General features: G+C 48.6%; 1 protein-coding gene across 1 annotated transcript in view; it reads left to right on the top strand.

The window, feature by feature from the left end:
- The first annotated feature begins 8,941 nt into the window (after positions 1-8,941).
- The window catches only part of GSR (glutathione-disulfide reductase), a 43,716-nt gene continuing 29,955 nt past the window's right edge, over positions 8,942-22,702 (top strand). Inside the window, exons 1-4 of the mRNA XM_045018884.1 lie at positions 8,942-9,135; positions 12,102-12,128; positions 13,408-13,496; positions 14,073-14,142. Of these exons, the coding sequence (XP_044874819.1) occupies positions 8,977-9,135; positions 12,102-12,128; positions 13,408-13,496; positions 14,073-14,142 (345 nt within the window). The 5' untranslated portion in view covers positions 8,942-8,976. The remainder of the gene's footprint in view (positions 9,136-12,101; positions 12,129-13,407; positions 13,497-14,072; positions 14,143-22,702) is intronic.

Below are 22,702 nucleotides of genomic sequence, written 5' to 3'. Positions count from 1 at the left end.
GGAGCCTAGCACTGATTGGTATTGAGTTTTACCTCAACTGTGTCCCCACAGCTCTTAGGCCTGCTCTACACTGGAGGGGGGGGGAAGGGGGAATCAATCTAAGGGCTTGGCTACACTTACAAATTTGCAGCGCTGCAGCAGGGTGTGAAAACACACCCTCTCCAGCGCTGCAAATTGCGGCGCTGCAAAGCGCCAGTGTGGTCAAAGCCCCAGCGCTGGGAGCGCGGCTCCCAGCGCTGTCCATTATTCCCCACAGGGAGGTGGAGTACGGACAGCGCTGGGAGAGCTTTCTCCCAGCGCTGGCGCTTTGACTACACTTAGCGCTTCAAAGCGCTGCCGCGGCAGCGCTTTGAAGTGTAAGTGTAGCCAAAGCCTGAGTTACACAACTTCAGCTAGCTGAAGTCGATTTTAGATCTACTCACTGCGGTGTCTTCACTGCGGTGAGTCGACAGCTGATGCTCCCCAGTCAACTCTGCCTGCACCTCTTGCTCCAGAGTCGATGGGAGAGCGCTCGGCGGTCAATTTATTGCATCTAGAGTAGACGCGATAAATTGACACGCACACACCTCCGCTGGATCAATCGCTGCCCGTCCATCCTGTGGGTAATATAAACAAGCCCTTACAGTAGTTTAGTAGTAGTTCTAGTAACAGTAGCTTTAAGAAAAAACTTACCCATCGGATTGTTTTCTCTCTTAGTGGGAGCTTTACATTACTGGGAGGGGATGCCTTGGTCTCCTGGTTTCAGACATTACCTATTGTGGTCAGAGGCAATCCTGGTGAATGACTGACACTCCCAGTGTATCCGTTGCCATGGGGAATCTGGTATATCCCAAAAATGCAACTTCTGTCTGGTATTTAAAATCTAGAGCCAGAAAAAACAGGAAGATCAAACTTCAGCTAAATAAGATGAAGAGCTCATTGTACCTGGCCTCTGACAGAGGTCAGGGGACTCCCCAACCCCCACCATTCAGGGGGCATGTGGTGGGACCCTGACCAGTCACCATGGGGGCAGGGAGAGAACCATGCTCCCAGTCCCACTCCACTCCAAGCCTCACTCCTCCCTCAACCCTCTTCAGCCACCAGTCTTGCTTTACCTCCAGGCCATCCCCATGTGGGATGGGGAGGGGAGAGAGTGTCATACTTCCAACCTTGCTCTGCCCAAACCTGTTCAGCCCGCAGTCCTGCTCCGCCTCCAGGCCAGATCTGCCTCTAGTTCCACTCCCCCTCAACTCTGCTCCAGCTCCACTCTGCCCCCAGCTCAGCTGTGTCTTCATTCCCCCTCTGCCCCCAGACCAGCTCCACCTCTACCCCCAGCTCCTCCCCCATCTGCAGCTCTGCCTTCAGACCAAGCTCTGCTGCTGAGGAAGCTTTGGCTGTCTAGTAATGTGGGGGGAGGGGGGAAGAGTGAGAGAGGAGAACAGATTCCATCAGTGGAAGTTTCTGCACCATTGTTATGGAGGCAGTTTTGCAGAGGTCTCTGAGGAAATAGATCTCACTCATGAAAGATGTCCACAGCCACCATATTGCTGATGGGAGGCATCCATGCCATATGTACCACCCCATTGGCCATTAGACAACTTTCATCACCCCCCCCTCTCTAGGAAACCAGTATCTTAGGAAGAAACCTTTGAGGAACAGGAAGCTAGGGCTGATGAAGAGGTCTCTCTACCAGCCACCATCTTTTCTTCATTCCCAGATGAAGCTAGTATGTTACCTCCACCATCCTTGGCGGACAATTTCAAGTAATTCTAGAACCTTAACAAGAGAATTGCAGATTCTTTGCAGATCCTTCCTGAAGAGGTCAAAGAGCCACATCATAACCTGCTTGACATCCTTCCTACAGTTTCATCTGCTTGCATTGCCCTGCCTTTTAAAGAGGCCCTTCTGGACCCTCCAAAGGTTATCTGGCACACCCTGGTCACAACTCTGCCCATGTGCAAGAGAGCAGTTAAGAAATATTATGTCCCCTCTAAGGACTCAGTTTTTATTTTCTCATCCCTCTCCTAACTCTCTGGTGGTCAAAGTGGTTAACAAATGTGAAAAGCAGAACCAACCTAAATCTGTGCCCTATGGTAGATCATAAGCTCCTTAACTTGTTTGGTAGAAAATCATATTTGTCATCTATTTTACAGTTCAGAATTGCCAACTGCCAGACATTGATGGTGAAATACACCCAGACAAATTATACTAAGCTTAACTCCTTTATTGAGCATTTACCAACAGAACACAGAGAACAATTCCAGGCAATTATTGCCAAAGACCAGCTTCTTGCCAGAACATCTCCACAGGCCTCTCTTGGCACTGCTGATACTGGCACTTGTTTGATTTCTACAGCGGTAGTTAGGAGGAGGGCCTCCTGGCTCCAACTCCCAGAATTTCCAAAGGAGGTCCAGAATACAGTCAAAGACCTGCCTTTTGATGACACTAAATTGTTTACTGACAGAATGGACAAATCTCTGCACACATTGAAGACCTCCAGGGCCACTTGGTGTTCTCTGGGGATTTATACTACACTTTCTCCTGTGGGTAGGGGTGAGTCCCAGACAGTGCAGAGATCCCACCACACCCAATTCTTGAGCTCCCAGAGATCATATGATCAATGCAAGAGACTGGTTCCAGAGGAGAAAACTATCCACTTGCAAGACCAAAGATTTGAAACCTTCCACCATGAAGCACCAATTTTGATGCGGTGGTTGAGATCCTGAGCAACCCTCCCCATTCATATCTACTGCAATGATTCACCCGCCTTCCTCCCTTTGGCAACTCCCTTTACCACTTCTGGTGGGCTTGGGAGTCTATCACTACGGACAAGTGGGTTTTGGAGATCGTGTCCCCAGGGTATTACATTCACTTTTCTTCTTTTCGGCCTGCCAGTCCCCCTTGTCCGTCCCTTTTCAGGACCCCTCTTACAAGCACCTTCTAAGATGAGACATACTCTTGGGTGCTATAGAACCTATTCTCATTCAGCATGAAGGGAAGGGTTTTTATTCCAGGTACTTCTTGGTTCCAAAAAAGAACAGCAGTTGGAGACCCATCCTAGACTAAGGTTACTCAACATCTTTGCGAAGGCACAAAAATGCAAAGTGCTGATGCCTGCAGCAATAATTCCATCACCGGACCAAGGGGCTTGATTCTCAGTACTTAACCTTCAAAATGCATATTTCCAATCCAATCCACCCATATCACAAAAGGTTCCTGTGTTTTACTGTTGGTTAGGCCCACTTTCAGTACAGGGTACTCTAGTTCAGCCTCTCATCTGCTCCAAGAGTCTTTTCAAAGGTTATGTCAAGCAGCAGCAACACCCCTCCACAGAACAGGAACTCTGGTGTTCCCTTACCTAGGCAACTGGTTTTCTGAAAAGTTGCTCCCACAATGAAACTTTACTGGTCACTTGCAAGACCATAGACCTCAACCTCAAACTTGGCCTACGACTGAACATTCAAAAATCCACCCTGCCTCCTGTACAAAGGTAGAATTCATAGTAACTTATCTCTATTCAATAGCAGCAAGAGTCTACTTCCCTATGGACAGATTGGTAGCCTTACCTAACATCATAAACACAATCCAGATCAGCCCATGTTCCCTTGTCAAAAATTGTCTTCAGCTGTTGGGACATGTGGTACTTGGCACTTTTGTTTCTAGACCATGAAAGACTGAGAATGCATTGCCTTCAAGGGTGGCTCAGGCCTGTTTGTGCACTGAGCAGACACAAACTAACCAAATTACTTTCCATACCCTCCTTTATGAAGGAATCTCTCAATTGGTGGAAATATCCCCACAGCTGCCCAAGATTCTTTTTCACGTGCTGTTCCCTGACAGTTGTTATAATGATGGATGCTTTCCTGTTAGTTTGGGGAGCACATCTGGACATGCATATGGCCCAACGCAGGTAGACAACTCACGATGTCACTCTATTCAACATCCTAGAACTCAGGGCAGTCATATATGCTTGTCACCAGTTTCTACCACTGATTAGGGGCAAACAGATAAGTCATGACGGACAACATGTCATGAATGTTCTATATCAACTGACAAGGGCCAAGAGCTCCCCACTTTTGCCAAAGTTGTCAAAGTTTGGAATTGGGGCATATGCAGTCAGTCATCACAGCAGCTTACCTTCCGGGTGCTCAGAATCTGACTATGAGTACACTCAATAGGCACTTCTCTCACAACCACAAATGAAAAATAGACTCCATTCACAGTATATTTTGGTAATAGGGTACCCTTCGGATAGACCTGTTTTCCACAGCCAGAAACGAGAAATGTGCTCAGTTCTGATGCTGTGTTTGGCTCTGTTGTACTTTCTTCAAGGCTGTAAGGGGTCTCACTCTTCCTTCAAGGTTGGCCACGCAGCCTCACCAGTTCCAGCTCTCCTGCTTCACACATATTGCTATGCTTATAAGAAGCACATGGGATCTTTTTCAGGGGAAAAGGCAATACGCTGTGTTTATTGAAAATACAACAGTTAGCATATGCATTCACTCTCTCTCTCTCACACGCACGCACGCAGATGGTCTTACAGTAACCAGTGTGTCATCACTCGAGTCAAGCTAATGTCTAGTTAGCCTGAGCACGAGTGAGGAGCTGGGCTCTGTCGGTCGTGATCCGATGCGCCGAGGCTTTGCAGGATTGAACCCAGAGTTTTATGGCAAAACACGCCAGCTTTATACTTGTAAATTTCCACTTTAGTCTATGGATTTTGCAATGTCATTTTGTAATCATTAGTCCTTAAGTGGACTAGATGACCTCCTGAGGTCCCTTCCAACCCTGAGATTCTATGATTCTATGATGTTAATCTTGGGGTTTTCTACTGTTATCTCTTATTGTCTTGCCTGTGGTGGCGTTTGCCTCACCTCTGAGGTTGTCAGTGCTGCTAACTTGTTTAGCATCAGATACAATGGATGTTTTCTGATTGTTTCCTGCTGTCTCTCCAAGTCTCTCACTTCTTCTTGACCATCTGGACATTTGTGATGGCTTTTACACTCATCCTTAACCATGCACACATCCTTTACTCACACCAAACAATTTTACAGAGAATTTCAGGCAGGATTACATTTTAGAAAGGGTTATATGGTTACTAAAGGGATTACAAAAGAACCTTACCCAACTTCATTTGCAATGCAGCTAAGAAACAAGACCTTATTGCAGTGGTTCTCAAACTTTTGTTCTAGGGACCCCTTTCTCACAGCAAGCCTCTGAGTGCGACCCCCCCCCTTATAAATTAAAACCACTTTTTTATATATTTAATACCATTATACATGCTGGATGCAAAATGGGGTTTTGGGTGGAGGCTGACAGCTTGTGACCCCCCATGTAATAACCTTGTGACCCCCTGAGGGGTCCTGACCCCCCAGTTTTAGAACCCCTGCCTTATAGCAAATACTGTAAGGAAAACTTATCCTAAAACAAAAGGTGACCATAATCAGCCATAAGGACTGTTCTGGTCTGTTCCTGCCTTAACATCAGTTCAGACACAGGCAGCCTCTCTGATGCGTTTTTTCCAACGGACCCTTAGGCTAGGGGTGGCCAACCTGTGGCTCTTCAGAAGTTAATATGCGGCTCCTTGTACAGGCACCAACTCCGGGGCTGGAGTTACAGGCGCCAATTTTCCAATGTGCTGGGGGGTGCTCACTGCTCAACCCCTGGCTCTGCCACAGGCCCTGCCCCCACTCCACCCCTTCTCGACCCTCCCCTGAGCCTGCAGTGCCCTCGCTCCCCGCCCCCCCAGAGCCTCCTGCATGCCACAAAACAGCTGATCAGGAGGTGCAGGGAGGGAGGGGGGGTGCTGATTGGTGGGGATGCTGGTGGGTGGGAGGCACTGGGAGCGGGGGCGGGGGCAGGGAGCCGACGGGGAGGGCTGCTGACATATTACAGTAATACTGTGGTTCTTTGGCAATGCACATTGGTAAATTCTGGCTCCTTCTCAGGCTCAAGTTGGCCACCCCTGCCTTTGGCCCTTCCTTTCTGCTATTCAAAAAGGGTGTCTGGCAGGATATGGTCAAATCATACATCAATACATTTAAGACATGCTATGTTATTATATCCATTCTAAATTATCCAAAATACAAACAAAAATCCTACTACTACAATATGAGCTCTGCTTGCTGAGTCCGATCTTCTAGTTAGAGACTTTTACACTCTTCAGGGACTACTGCACCTCTGCGTGTATTTGCAGTGACACCAGGCAGTGTTTTAAAAAGAATAGGGTTTATTAGTCAACTGGTACACAACATCAGAAGTCCCTAGGTTAGTGTAGTAAGTGCAGGCCCTGATAAAGGCCCAGTATGAGGCCTGAGGCCTGAACTGAAGTAATGAACAAAACTTAGCTAAAAAGCAAAGTGAAGCTGTGAGCTAGAAGCTGGCTTGGTTCACAGAAGCTGACAAGGAAAGGGCTGACACTGCATAAACATATATTCACCTAGCATACCGAAGTATAAACACAGCATTAGAACACATTATACTGAAACATTCCATAGATAAAAGGACAGGCCGACCCATCCCAATGACAGGGGCAAAAGGGGAATATGATGGATAGAGTTGTTTTGATTGAACCAACATGTACAGGGTAAAAGGCGGCACCTAAATACGTAGAAAGGTTGAACCTTGCTGCGTAAAGGGGTGGCCCCTCAATACGTCAGGTGTGATGTGTAACTTGTTTTGTAGCTGTGTATAAGAATGCATCCCTGGGGCGGTGTCTTTGTCCGGCCTAGGGGGCAGTGGAAAGTCCCGCCACTGACTGAGCCGGGTCCATTGCCAAGAGGCACTTTCTCGTAGTATGCCCGGTAGACTAAGTAATCTACGGGGAACTGCCATTGTGTCCGAGGTCGCAATAAACCTAGTCGACGTGACTTTGCATCTTACTGGACTCTGTGGTTATTGGGGGTTCTCGTCGGGTCTGCTGTGTCAGCGATCTGCGCAGAGCTGGGACAGCACACAGAGGGAACACACACACGCAGCTGAGTGATATCAACATTGGAGAGAGCAGAGCACCACACCGGTAGCACTCTGACAACAGTTAGCACAGAGAAAAAAAGGGTTAAGACATAGTCCATCTAGTCAAGCCAGAGCAATCTACCACCCAAGTGATAGTGAACTCCATTTTTAATCTCTCTCTCTCTCTCTGACCCCCTTTGTCAGTCCCAGGTGAGGGAGCCAACCTCATCCAGAAGCCCAGGCCTGGTCTATGCTTAAAATTTAGGTTGACCCAGCTATGTTGCTCAGGGGCATGAAAAATCCACACCTGAAATGACGTAGTTAAGTTGATGTAACCCCTGCTGTAGAATTATTTCTTCAACCTAGCTACTGCCTCTCAGGGAGGTGGATTGCCTGTACTGATGGGAGAACCCCTCCCATTGGTGTAGATAGTGTCTACACTGCCACTGTTGTGTTTCAAGTGTAGACAAGCCCTCACTCTTTATCTTCTGCCTGTCACATCTCAGTCCTTTTGTGCTCAAGCTGCTCTCTGCTCAGCTTCCCTACTGAGGTTAAGGGAAAACCTTCCTCTTGGTCACTGGTTACTCACTGGGGCTTCCTATTGTATTATTCATATGGGGTCACTTTCAACAGGTTCCAGCCACTTCCATAACATCCCATTCATTGCACCCCAGACAGGAAGGTGACACCCACCCCTCATATCCTGAGCTACCCTCAGTGCAGACTTACCCCCCCCCCCAATTGGGTAGCAATGTAAAGTACACAGGGAAACTGAGGTACACATGCTTCATTAAAATATCCAGAAAATCCCACTTTGTCACATCCCCCTATTGAGATCAGCGGAGAATCCATTTCCCTGCCCCCTGTGGAGATCAATGACAAATGGCCCTGTCACAAAGTGAGACTTTGTAATATTTTTATTACACCTATGTGTGCCTCAGTTTCCCCCCTATACTTTAGTTGCTACCCAGTGGAGGAAACACAATTGTTTGCTCTCAGGGCAGAGTAAGTGACATAGGTATGTGAATGTCCTCTAGCTGTCTGAGGGGACTGAATGGGTCATTGAAAAAGACTAGCAGAGGCTGACCCCCATGAATGGAAAATGTGAGAAGGCAAGGGACCTCTGTCACCAGAACATTGACAATGACACCTACCAACCAATGACCCAGAGGGAGGAGGAATTCCCTGCCTCTCAGCTGGGAAGCTGAGCTCAGACCCCCTAGCTCAAGGTGTGGGGCGTGTGGGTTTCTGTAAGAAGGTGGCACTGCTTAAAAAAGTCAGAGAGCCAGAGCCTGAAAGTGGAGTTCGATACAGCCTGGCCTGACCACCGTGCGCTATGTTTTAACCTTGATTTTTCTGCACAAACCTAAGGCCTGCCCCTGCTGTGTTCCAGCTGACTAATCAATCCTACTCCCTGCTGAAACTGCTGCCTGGGTGTCACTGCACATCCGTGCCAGGCTGTACGAGTCCCTGGCGTGGGGACAGGTCTCTGCCAGGCACTGAGCTCACCTGGCGTCACCCAGCCGGGCTCGGTTAAGGGAAAACCTTAAGGGTGGTGCTACGTGGGGCTGAGGCTACGTGACTTACCCTTAAAAGGGAGGGGTTGCTCTGAGCCACTGTTTAAAAGCAGGGCCTGAGCCTGTGGGGTTGTTACTGCCCCCCAGTGCGACCAATGGAAAACCCGCCTCCCCTCTACCCAGCTGTCCCGATTTTATAGGGGCAGGCCTGATATTTGGGGCTTTTTTAATATGGGCTCCTATTACCCCCCCACCCCCACCCTGATTGTTCACACTTGCTGGCTGGTCACCCTGGCCCAGCGTGCTCCCGCCGGACTCCCCTTACTCCGCCCTGAGCCCCGCCCCCCTCTGCTGGAGCCACGCCCCCACCCGAGCATGCCCCGCCCCTTCCCTTGTAGCCCCGCCCCTTCCCTCCCTGAGCCGGGCGCCCTCCTAAGCCACGCCCCCTGCGAGCTCCGCCCCCAGCCCCCGTTCCCGCCCTGTCACCGTGACTCAGCAGCCCCCCCCTCCCCCGCTGCCGCGCTCCATGCCCGCACTCCGCTCCCTGCCGCCTCGAGCCATGGCCGCCGCCTTCGACTACCTGGTGCTGGGAGGCGGCTCGGGCGGGCTGGCGAGCGCGCGGCGCGCGGCCGAGCTCGGGGCCCGCGTGGCTGTCGTGGAGCATCAGCGCTTGGGGGGCACCTGCGTGAGTGCGGGGGGCGGGGCTGCGTGTGGGGGGGGATGCGGCGGGGGCTGGGGCAGGGTGAGGGAGATGAGCGGGAGGGGGGTGTGGGTGGGGTGAGGGCCGGGTGAGGGGGGAGGGGTGTGTGTGGCTGGGGGTGGGGTGAGGGCCAGGTGAGGGGGTAGGAGTCTGTGGATGGATGTGGCTGGGGGTGGGGGTAGGGGTCTGTGTGGATGGATGTGGCTGGGTGTGTGTGGTGTGTAGATGGATGAACATGGCTAGGGGCGTGGATGGATGTGGCTGGCTGATGTGGGGTATGTGGATGAATATGGCTTGGGGAGGTGGGGGTGAGGACATGCTGCAAAGAGGGGCTCTAATGAGTAATCCTGGGGCAGATCTCTGGGCCAGCTCTGGTTTTCTTTCCAGAACTCATCTAGCCTTGTAGAAGGGTGGGGAGCGCCAAGAACAGGTGTGGTTTGTGTGCACTGAGTGGCAGGAGGATGCCACCCTTGCTCTGTGGGCATCAGTTTAGGGGTGCCAGTACCTGCTAGTCTCTAAACTCCTTGTTTAAATCCTTTTATTTAACTGCAGTGATTGTCACAAATAGAGAAAATACCAGCACATCGACAAAGCGGTATTGTCAGGTGTTGCACAACTCAGGTTGGTCACACATCTTTCTTCACAAGGACAACTGGCTTTGTCGATGTTCTGTATTACTGAATTTTCACAATAGTCGTTGTTCCTTACATGCCTATAAGGGGATGGGGCCCATCCATGTCAGACTTTTTCCAAATCAGCTGCATATTCAGCTGACCATTACCTTCTATTTCATTTAGGAAGAAGGATGTGTTTAGAAAACATATTAGGAATTAATATAGAGCCTTATTAATTTTAAAGTGTGTGAAACAAACTGACAAAAGCCAGGAAAGACCAGGAATTCCACACCCTCATTTTTTGTGTGTGTGGTGCTGATGTTGTTTATAATAATATTTATTGTGGGACCAAGACTGTAGAGGCCTCAGATAGGATCAGTGTCCTGCTGTGCGAGGTTCTGCACACATAGAAGACATTAACTGCACCAAATATCTTACAACCAATTTTAAAATTATTTGTGTGTATTCAGAACACAACAGATGCCTTTCCAGCACCTTAGTTTGCACAGATTTACAGATTTCCGAATGAGCAATGTACTCTGCCCTGCTGCCCCAGTTAATTAGACAATGTAGGATTTTTAAGAAAAAAATGGGCTCTGATTTTTCTCTCTGAGATACCCATCTTAATGTATCTTGTAAAATCAGCATACGTTTAAGAGAGATTTGCTGATCTTTCTAAGAACAGAATCAAGTCCTGACTATAGAGCTTTTTACGTAGAAGGTGATGGTGCTACCGTGTTGTTGTGAAAGCTAGTGTAATTTCATTGAAATATTACCAAACTCAGGTTTCACCAGAAGTTTTTATTAAAAAAATGCTAGTTAGTATCACTTTATTTCTGATTTACAGGGTCAGATTGTTCATTGACATAATTGGTGTAGTCAGTATATACAAGCTGAGGATCTGGTTCACAGTAGATAAAATAGAGGATTTGTGTTTTTCAGATAAAACGGTACACACACAAAATAATCTTTCTTATGCTGGCAAAAGCAAAGAATGGAGATTAAGAGAATATAGCAGAGTACAGAGCTGTGTTTTGGTGCAACTGTAGGCATTTTAATACACTTCTATTTTCAGATTCTCCTGAAAAAGTATTTTAAGTATTTTGAAGTACCTTTCCTTCAGACAGAGACAGGGTGGTGGATCTGTGCAATGTATGTGTACTTGCTTTCCTATTGACAGGAAAAAGGCTGCAAAGTTTAAAAAAGCTCTTTAGGAAGAAAACTTTTAATGAAAAGTACGAATACATTTGTATTATAGGGCCAATAACTGGAAGGAAACTTCCTCATTTAATCTCCTGTGAGCTCCTAGTATTTCCTATACCTCTGCCACTCCTAAAAATAAGGTCAGGGTGAATTTTCTGTCACTTGCCAGCTAGTTAAAACAGGAACTAGAACTACTTTGAGGAATGAACAAACTAGTGTTGCATAAATCTGAAAGTAAAAAAGGGAGTGGCTTCATGGTGATTGGTTTAAACAGGTCTGTTTGGTAAGTATCTTGGTTTGAGGCAACTCTGCCCCTTTTCTGGCCTCTGAGTGCACCCCCCCAGCAGTTTGGCAACTTGCCTTTGTCTCAAGGTGGGATCTTGCCATTTTAGGCTGTCAGACTGGGACCTGGGTATATTGCTCTGTGTACAACTGCTTATCACCCCAAAGATGTGTTTATGAGTTCACTGGTGTGTTCAATATAAATTTGCTTCAAGGGCAGAAGGTTGTGAACCCATCAAAGCTGACCCAGTCATTTGAAAGATATCAGACAATATTAGCATAGTTACATTTTTAACAGTTGGAGAAACTGAGGCACAAAAGGAGTTCATTGAAAAAGCTAATGACAACTGAGATTAGAACTCAAAGCTGGCTTCCAGTTGTGTGCTCTGATCACTTGGCCACTCCCTCAAAAGTTACACAGTAGTGGGGAGAGGGGAAGTATTAGCTGAGGACACTGAGCTATATTTGTATTCCTTTATAAGAAGTGCTATGCAATCTTTACTATCCATGCTGAGCAGACAGGAAATCCTGTTAAGAATCCATTGAAAGACAACAGCTTTAAAATGGGCACAATACATGTTTTTTAATTTACCTTAGAAGGGTGAAGGGCTGAGTTCATTCACCCTGTGGGATTGGAACCTCTGAATTTGGTAATAGGAACTAAAGTGTCAAACATGAATGTCTCTTTGCCCAATTCAAAATTACTTTGATATTTCTGCATTGTAGGGGGTGGGAGAACGGTGCGGAATTGGCATCAATTTTGGGAAGCTTTAGTTAGTGGACTTACCATTTTCTAAGTATTTATTTTATTATCATAATGACAAATGTAGACTTAATATTCTTCTCTCTTAGGTGAATGTTGGATGTGTACCAAAAAAGGTAGATTTTTTTTCTTCGTTCATATTGTCTTTGTGTTGAAATGCATGTGTCTGCATCTGATTCTTCACAACACAGATGTTAAGAGAGTAGATAAACTTAATAGGGTGCAGCTACAGTTAGGGGCACTTACAAAAATACTCCATTCCACAATCCTTACTTTGCTTTTTTGCTTAAGGCTGAATAGGCTGATTAGACTGTTACTAAGTAAAATGAATATCCAAAGGACAAATTGTGCTCTTAGGCCCATGGATGAAGACCTATTGGCATTAGTGAGGTTACACCAGGGTATCTGTGAGCAGAATTTGTTGTTTTAGTATTTTCTTTAGGCTCACAAAAGCTGTTTTCCTATGGTTTCAAGTCTGATGAGAAATGAAGACATACACATCAAAAAAGGCCACTTTTCCTAACGCTACTGTGTACATAAACTTAGTGCTACAGATATGAGTAAAGCTCTACTTGAATCGCGAGATGATTGTCAAAAAATTGCAGCTGAGTTGCGGACAATCCATGGAAAATCGTGGAAAAGTAATTACATTATTTGTGATAATTTGGCAAAGGGTTGGCAGTGGGGGCTCCTGCTGTCAGCCACCCAGGGCTGAGAGTGGGGGCTCCCACCGCCAAATTGCAGTGGAAGCCTAATATTGCGGGATCCGCAATATCACAAATTAAGTAGGGCCTTAGATATGAGGTTTCTTCTCCCCAATCTCCTCCAAATCTTTGTGTATTAGATTGTGTAGCTCTATGTGAGCACACAAAGGGTGGAGTATAGTGCCAGGAGCCTCCTTCCCCCATGCCCCTGCACAGGGGCCAGACACCATTGACTCCTTGCAGTCAAGGTGAACACGGGGCTGTTCAAACAGTGGTGCAAGTCTCCCCAAAGGGAAGGAGTAGGCCTAGGAACTCTCCCACCTCTATACCAGCAAGCAGAAGTAGGCCTGAATAGGGCAAGTGCATGGTGCAGTGGTGGCCCTGCTCGTGCAGAGCAGACTGTGCCAGCCTCCAGGAGCTTCCTGCTGCATGGTGTTGGGGTCTTTAAGGCCTAACATCGCCCTTATTTATAAAACAATGCCTATTTAAAATAGTAATGTATGGAACTGAGTTGTTCCACCTAATCCATCTTGAATTACTAGACACAGTTGATACCCACAAAATCTTATGCTCCAATATGTCTGTTAGTCTATAAGGTGCCACAGGACTCTCTGTGGCTTTTTATAGACACAAATGATGCTTTTTTCGTTAATGCTGTGCTGAATTACTGTTTTCTTTACCTCTGTGACAGGTGATGTGGAACACAGCTGTCCACTTTGAATTCATCCATGATCATGCTGATTATGGCTTTGAAACCCCTGATGTTAAGTTTAATTGGCGGTACGTCTAAGATTCAGTATTCCAGGTGGCAAAATCTTGTTTACATTTATCCTTTTAAAGCACAATACATTTTATGTAAATGTTGTCTTTTCTTTACGTATAAGCAGTTCTCTTGCTGCGACCATGTATAAGCAGTTCTTTTCTGTGACCATGTCCACTTAATGCCCTAGGGGCACTGGGGGAGGAACAAGGCTTACTCAGTTGTTTGCAGTTTGGTTCCATGTTCCTCATAGCCAGTGTGGAACGCCTGGGCCCATGGACCAGCTTTGCCAGTGCCATACAGGATGGGGAGTCAGCTGCCTGCAAGCTCTGGGCCTTGCTGAAGAAAACCTCTTGTCGTTAATGACATAACCAGCTCTATAGTGGTTTGTTTCATGTGCTCCATGCCCCTGAACCCCCTTTCCCTGTCACCTTCCACATCCCTGCAGCGTTTTCATTGACTTTATCCAATGACCTTTATGTGTTTGCATATCTAATGAGGTCGGATTTTAAAGCTAGTCCCCATTTTTTTGCTGTGTATTCTTATTAGCAGTGAGAAAAAGCTTACATAGTGACAGTGACTATATTTTATTGCAGAGTGATTAAAGAAAAGCGTGATGCTTATGTGAGCCGCCTGAACGGGATCTATCAAAATAACTTAAACAAGGTTTGTAAATTTTGGTCCATGTACAAGTAACAAATCTTAAAATTACAGAGCCTCTTCTATGCCCCTGTAAACTGTCATATTTTCCCAGAACCTATGAAGGCTTTCCTAAGAGTTTAGCTTGGATTTTTATCTTTGGTCAGTGCAGGTTCTGTGCCCAATAGTTATAAAAACCCTTCTCCTGTGTCAAAGCATATTTCTGTAGTTTTAAGAATGATTCCCACTTCATTAATCAGTGAAAGCCATTTTTTCCTCCTATTCCCCAAGTCTGTATAAGGTGATGGTGCACGCTACTGCGGGTAGATGCAGCCATGTATTCTACTTAAGTGTTTGTGCATGCCAAGTGCACTGAACCCAGAGAATTTTGCCTAGCAGTATCCGTAGAGGGGTGTGCTCACACCTCGTGGCCATAGCCCCTTCCCTGGCTATATGAGGTGGTGCTGCTCTGGCCCAAGCCACAAAAGATTTCTCTGGTTTGTCATGGCTAACCGTCATTTTCAGTATATGTACCTTCCTTTTGGTCTGTCTTCCACACCCTGGGTCTTTATCAAATGTGTGGTTGTGGTGATGGCGTACCTCCAGATGACTGGTTACTAAGGGGCAGGTCCAGAGAAGAAGTCCTTTCTCATGTATGCATCACACTGCATTTACTCAACTGTCTGGGTCTCATACTGAACATCAGAAAGTCAACATTGGTCTCTACTTGGAAAATTGAATTAAATGGGACTTCAATAGAGTCTGAGTTCAAGTGTAGTTTTGTAGACTGACCTTTTCCAGACACTTTATCACCTTTGTCTCAGGCTGCAGTCTCAACCTTCCATGACAATTCTCATGTGTCTGAGGCATTTGGGCCACATGTCCACATACACACAGGTGGTTCAATGCACAAATTGCCCTCTTCAGTGCCTTCGTCTTCTTCAAATGTGGCCCAGAACAGTTTACCATCCGGCCCTTAGACAGGTTGGTCTGCCTCCCTCCATTGACCCTGGACTGTTTGCACTGGTGGATGGATCAGGGGAATATATGTCAGGGCATTCCCTTTGCCCGACCCTTACCAACCAGGACTATTGTCACCGATGCCTCCCTCGTAGGTTGGGGAAAGCGTCTGGGGTCGCTGAAGGTTCAGGGTCTGTGGTCAGTTGGAGCAGGAAGCTTCACTGCATAACAATGTCCTGGAGCTTTGGGCCATCTACATTGCTGGTCATGTTTTCCTAGACTGCATCAAAGGTTCAATGGTTCACATACTTACTGACAATAGCATTGTGATGTATTATGTGAACAGACAAGGGTGAGCACACTCTGGGGTGCTCTGCCAAGAGGTGGCCAGGCCGTGGCTGTTCTTCTTCGAGTGCTGTCCCTGTGGGTGCTCCACTCTAGGTGACGGTGCGTCCCGGCGCTGTCGATCGGAGATTTTCGGTAGCAGTGCCTGGTTGGGGCGCACGCACCCAGATGGTATCTCCCGTCTAGTTGGAATCTTCCTGAGTGCGTGCGCCCCACACCCTCCTCAGTTCCTTCTCAACCGTCCTCGGCTGAAGACGGGACTCGGAGCAGTGCTGCCTTCTCTTCCCTGGTATCTATAGGAAACAGTAACAAAGAACATAGAAATAATTATTAATTACTTCCCAGTTGTTTCCCTTCCTTTAGTATAGTTACATAGTTAGTTACTTAGTTTAAAAAAAAAAAATCACTTCAGACTTGTCTCTCACTGAGACACTCTCCCCTGCCATTTCTAATTTACAATGCCAGGGGCTTCAGGATTCAAGAGGTGTGTTTTCTGGCACGACTCCATACCAAGGTTGGATGGGCACTCACATTGTGTGAAGTACCTCGCGGAAGCCTACATCCCCGCAAAGTGCCTCTACTGTATGAGCCTCGAGTCGGGGGCTCGGCACGACAGGGACCTGCGGCTTAAAATGCTTCTCATGGAGAAATCCCCGCAGCCGCTTTCGGAGATGGGGAAAGTTAAACCCACTCCCACATCCTCCCCAGCCAGATCGAAACCGTGGGGAGCGTTGCTTCACCCTCCCTGGAGCGGAGGCAAGAAGCAGAGCAGTCTCATAGGAGAGACTCTAACAAGGGTAAGGGGTCTCCTGGGAGATCCCTACCCTCTGTGCTGACAGCGCCCAAGCTAGGCGCCTCAGCCCCGGATCACGCCTCAACAACGGCTCCCACAGACCGTAGAGGCGAACACAGAAGGATTCCGCGGCACCAAGCGTCTCAGCGTAAAAACAACCGCGGAGCCGGCTGCGCGCTCTGTCCCGGTGCCGACAAGGACGTCGGCACCGCAAGCCTCAGGGCTAAAAATAGCCGCGAAGCCGGCTCCGCGCTTTGCCCTGGTGCCGACAAGGACGTCGGCACCGCAATCCTTAGGGCAAAAAATAGCCGCGAAGCCGGCTGCGCGCGCTGCCCCAGTGCCGACAAGGACGTCGGCACCGCAAGCCTGAGGACTAAAAATTGCCACGGAGCCGGCTGCGCGCGCTGCCCCGGTGCCGACAAGGACGTCGGCACCGCAAGCCTGAGGACTAAAAATAGCCGCGGAGCCGGCTATGCGCTCTCCCCGGTGCCGACAAACCCGTCGGCACCGCAAGCCTCAGTGAAAAAAAAAAAAAAAAGCCGCGAAGCCAGCTGCGCGCTCTGCCACGGTGCCGACAAGGACGTCGGCACCGCAAACAGTGCTAAAAATAGCCACGGAGCCGGCTATGCGCTCTGCCCCGGTGCCGACAAAGCCGTCGGCACCGCAAGCCTCTGGGCGGAAGAAGGGAAGGGGAAAAAAAAAAAAAAAAAAAAAGCCGCGGCTCCGACCGCGTGCTCTGCCCCGGTGCCAGGTAGGACGTCGGCACCGAGCCTGCCTTCCGCCCCTGCACCAACAACAGACCCCCTGCAGGGCACCAACAACCGACCCACTGCACCGCTCACACTTTCACTTTCGCTTCTTAACATGACAGCGCAGTCCCACCACCTGAACTGGCTACCTTCACTGAGCGCGAACCTGATCTACAACGGCAAGCAGAGTTTGCCACACCTCCATCTCCTCCCCCACTGGAGCCTTTTTCCACCTCAGGCTAAGGTCCGCAGCCTCCAGCCTCAGTTTCCCTACTTCGCTCCCTATAAATGAGGCACTCTTGGAACCAGCTGACGCTCTCTGCAAACTCCAGCTTCTTTATTACCAACCTGCAGAAAAGCCGAACATAGATACTATGTTCCTGCTAAGGACGCTGACTTCCTATTTTTTTTTTCACAACTGAACTCTTTCATTATCAATGCAGTCGCACAAAGAACGAAACAGCCACAATATCAGTCCACCCCGCAGGACATGGACCGTAAACACCTTGACGTATTGTGTCGCAAGGTTCACACATCCTCCACTCTACAATTCTGGATCGCAAACTACCTTGCACTCCTTGCCAGGCATGACTTTGATGACTACAATAAACTTTTGAATTTGCCTCTTACATTCCAGAGGACAGGACACCGGGCTTTAAATCAATTCTGAGCGAGCGCCAATTGATTTCCAGAACAGCCCTACAAGCCTCTGTAGACACGACAGACACAGCAGCCGTACAACTGCACCGGCTGTGATTATGCGCAGATCTTCATGGCTTTCTGCATCTGGCATCCCTAAAGACCTGCAGAACAAAGTGGAGGACCTCCCCTTTGATAAACATAAACTGTTTTCTTAAAAAAAAAACAAAAAAAAAAAAACACCACACCTGATGAACTACTTCATACGATGAAAGATTCTAGAGCGACACTGCGCACCCTGGGCATTCACCCATCTCTTCCCAGGGGTCAACGATATCAACCCAAACCTTACCACATAAATAGGAATCGCGCTAGACCCCCTAAGCGCAGACAAGATCAAGCTCAAGCAACCACTTCCCATCCATCTGGGAATAAACAATTTTAAAAGGTTGGTTCAGGATCTGTGCGACCACTCCTTGATTCCACAGCCTATTTGCCCATTTCGCCACCGCCTCCAGAGTTTCCAACATGCCTGTCAGCAAATTACACAGGACCGTTGAGTCCCCGAGATAGTTCAGTCCGGTTACTCTAGCCCATTCATATCCTATCCTCCTCCCCTTCCCCGTCCCTCTTCAGGGACCCCTCTCATGAGCACCTGCTTCGCACAGAAGTTGCTTAACTTTTACAGCTAGGTGCAGTGGAGCCTGTGCCAATGCTACATCCAGGGAAAGATTTCTACTCCCATTACTTCCTGACCCAGAAAAGGACTGGGGCTGGAGGCCTATACTAGACTTACGCCAACTGAACAAATTCGCGAGGATACAAAAATTCAAAATGGTCACACTGGGCACATTAATTCCTGCACTAGATCAAGGGGACTGGTTTTCAGCCCTCAACCCACAGTACGTCTCTTTTCATATATCAATTCATCCAGCTCACAGACGCTTTCTAAGCTTCACAATCGGTCACGACCATCTCCAATATGGAGTTCTTCCTTTCGGCCTCTCCACAGCGCCAGGAGTTTTTTTCCTAAATTCTAGCTGTACTCGTGGCTCATCTCCACAAACATGGGGTCACGCAGTTCCCCTACCTGGACGATTGCCTCATCAAGGGCAACTCCTATGGCGAGACTCTCCAAGCTACTCTTTCACTATCGCCCTCTTTCACAGCCTAGGCCTCCAAATAAATGCCCAAAAATCCACCCTGACACCTACACAACAGATTGAGTTCCTCGGAGCTCATCTCAACTCAATCCAGAGCAGAGCCTTGCTCCCATATCACAGATTCCCCGCTATCACGCAGCTCAAACGCACGCTCTCTATTCATCCAAGGACGCAGGCAAGACTCTGCCTACAGCTCCTTGGTCATATGGCAGCCACTACCTTCATACTCCAGTACGCCAGGCTGCACACGAGATGTCTTCAGGGCTGGCTCAATTCCAATTTCAAACCCAACAGACACACCTTACGGATGCTGTTAACTCCGCCTCCCAACTTTCTAGCTTCCCTACAGTGGTGGACAAGACCAGAGAACCTCTGCACTAAGGTTTCCTTCCAGAACTGATCCCCAGCACTCGTGCTCACCACGAACGCTTCCCTAATTGGTTGCGGAGCACATTTAGAGGGACACAGGGCACAAAGCTAGTGGTCTGCATCAGAGTCGCACCTACACATAAATCTCTTATTGTTCAGAGCTGTGAGATGAGCGTGCTTTCATTTTCTTCCCCTCATAAAGAACAAATACCTGCGAGTCTTAACAGACAACATAGCATGTATTACTACATCAACAGACAAGGGGGAGCACGCTCACATTCTCTTTGCATGGAAACCATCCGTCTATGGAATTGGTGTATATAACGTCAAATACAGACCACCGCTTCCTACCTGCCAGACTGCCACAACACTACTGCCGACGCACTCGGCAGGCACTTCTTGACGGAACACGAATAGGAACTGCACCCCACAATACTTCAACAGCTCTTCTCCCTCTGGGGCACCCCGTCAGTAGACCTCTCTGCCACAACCCAGAACTGAAAATGTCCCCAGTTTTGCTCCAGAGTGGGACTCAGAACTCCATCCCTAGGAGACGCATTCCTCATCCCGCGGAACACCTCTCTCCTGTACGCCTTCCACCAATCCCTCTGCTACACGGGGTTTTTCGGAAGATTGTGGACCATAAGGACCGGGTCATACTTATTGCCCCGGCTTGACTGAGACAGACGTGGTATCCCTACCTACTCTGCATGTCCTCCCGTCACCCACAGGCTCTCCCCAACAGGCCAGATCTCCTTTTCCAGAACAATAGACTGGCTCTTTACCCTGAGCTCCTCAAGCTCCACCTCACAGCGTGGTTCCTTCATGGTTCCAAACCCATGAACTAGCCTGTTCTGAGCAAGTCCGATATGTCTTCCTGCACAGTAGGAAAGACTCCACTCATAAAACCTACCTGCAGAAGTGGAAGAATTTCGCCCTCTGGTGCTTACGTAAGCACTTAGCGCCCAATATGGTAACCCTCCCTATCATTCTACGCTACTTCTTGGAACTAAAACAAGACAGACATTCGCTCAGCTCCACCAAAGTGTACCTGGTGGCACTTACCACCTTCCATGACCTCTTAGCAGGTTATTCACTCTTTACTCACCCAACCCTAAAACGATTTCTCACAGGCCTGCAAAACCTCTACCCTGAAATTCACCCAATAGCTGCTTCATGGAATCTTAACCTCGTTCTACACGCTCTCATGAAGCCTCCATTCGAGCCCTTGGCTACCTCCTCTCATCTCCATATATCCATGAAGGTGGCTTTCTTAGTTGCCATAACATCGGCAAGGAGAGTAGGTGAAATGAGTGCCCTGATGGCCCACTCTCCCTACACAATCTTCTCCAAAGACAAAGTCACTTTGAGACCACATCCTAAATTTCTTCCTAAAGTGGTATCTACCTTCCACCTCAACCAACCTATATACTTACCTACTTTCTATCCCGAACCTCACAAGACTCCACAAGAGGCAACCCTACATACTCTCGATGTCAGGCGAGCAATTGCCTTTTATTTAGACAGGACTAAACCATTTCGCAAGTCTCCGCGACTCTTTGTTTCCATTACCGAAGAAAATCAAACGGTATGACTATCTCTAAACAACGTCTGTCCAAGTGGATCTCTGACTGCATCAGATCCTGTTACCGTGCAATGAATCTTCAACCACCTGAAGGTGTTAGAACTCATTCCACTAGAGCCATGTCGGCATCCATTGCCTTCTTACACAATGTTCCCATTCCTGATATCTGCAAAGCGGCTACATGGTCATCTGAACACATGTTTGCAAAACACTGTGCTCTAACGCAAAACACCACGGCAGACACAATAGTAGGTCATACAGTACTATCTTCATTACTCCCTGCCGTATCTCCAAAGTCCCACCAACCGTAGTGGGTACTGCTATACATTCACCTAGAGTGGAGCACCCACAGGGACAGCACTCGAAGAAGAAGAGAAAGTTACTCACCTTGCAGTAACTGAGGTTCTTCGAGATGTGTGTCCCTGTGGGTGCTCCACTCCCCGCCCTCCTCCCCTCTACTTTGGAGTACTAAGATTACTCTCCACGGTAGAGAAGGAACTGAGGAGGGTATGGGGCGCACGCACTCAGGAAGATTCCAACTAGACGGGAGATACCATCTGGGTGCGTGCGCCCCAACCAGGCACTGCTACCGAAAATCTCCGATCGACAGCACCGGGACGCACCGTCACCTAGAGTGGAGCACCCACAGGGACACACATCTCGAAGAACCTCAGTTACTGCAAGGTGAGTAACTTTCTCTTCTGCATTGAAGAGACTATCGCTCTGATAGCCAGTCAGTTCCCTGGGGTCTAGAATCATCTCACGGACCATCTTGGGAGGAATTTTTCCCTGAGTCACAAGTGGTCAGTGAAGTCCATGTTCTGAAAGTCATCTTTGCTGCTTGGGGCATGCCGATGATCAGCCTGTTCGCTACAAGGGGCAACAGGAAATGTTGTCTATTCTGCACTCAAAGGGGCCTCAGTCCAGGTTCCCTGAGTGATGCCGTCCACGTCAGCTGGCAGTCAACTCTCCTATATGCTTTTTCTCTGACCCTGGTCATTCCACAGATCCAGGGCCGGCTCCAGACCCCAGCGCGCCAAGCAGGCGCGTGGGGCGGCATTGTTGGGGCAGGGCGGCATTTGGCTCCGGCGGACCTTCCGCAGTCATGCCTGCGGGAGGTCCACCGGCGCCCGGGATGAGCGGACCTGCCGCAGGCATGACTGCGGAGGGTCCCCTCTTCCTGCGGCTCCGCTTGAGCTCCCGCAGGCATGACTGTGGCGGGCGCGCTGGTCCCGCGGCTCGGACGTAGCTCCCGCAGGCATGCCTGCGCATGCTCCACTGGAGCCGCGAACCAGCACACCCGCCACAGACACTTCTGCCCCGGCCGTGGGACCGGGAAAGGGCGGCACAGCACGCCGCCCTGCTTGGGGCGCCGTAATTTATAGAGCTGCCCCTGCACAGATCATCCTCAAGCTGAAAGCAAATCAGGCCAATGTCATCCTCATTGCACCCTCATGTCTGAGGCAGTGTTGGTTTTCTGACCTTCTTGCACTGTTGATTTGGCCTCCCATATGCTTTCCTCTCCAGTCTGATGTACTCTCACTGTATCACATTGCTTAGCTGCTTCGTGGTTGAATGAAGAGGAAGAGTGATGTTTGTCGCCTGTTTGACAAGCCCTACTCAGTATAGAAAACCATCTACCAAGATGGCCTGTTTGAAAAAGTGAAAAGGTTTTTCTATGTGGTCATTGGCCTGTAGAGTTTAGCCAATGCTGGCTAGTATCCAAGACATCTTGGCGTATTTGCTGCATCTTCAGCTGTTGGGCCTTCCAGTTAGCTTATTGAGGGAGTATCTAGTGGTGACTTCAGCCTTTCATCCACCTATTTGTGGAAGATTGGTGTTTTCCAGTGCTGTGATGGCTAGATTCTTAAAAGGAATCCTTCGTCTCCATCTGCCAGTGCAGGAACTGGTTCCCTTATAGTACCTTAGCATAGTCTTAGCAGCTCTGATGGAACCTTCATTCAGTCCTCTGGCATCTTGCCCC

The sequence above is a fragment of the Mauremys mutica genome, chromosome 5 (assembly GCF_020497125.1).
Source record: "Mauremys mutica isolate MM-2020 ecotype Southern chromosome 5, ASM2049712v1, whole genome shotgun sequence".
Classification (NCBI taxonomy): Eukaryota; Metazoa; Chordata; order Testudines; family Geoemydidae; genus Mauremys; species Mauremys mutica.
The sequence above is the reverse complement of the archived record's forward strand: the minus strand, read 5'-3'. Positions and strand labels throughout refer to the sequence as shown.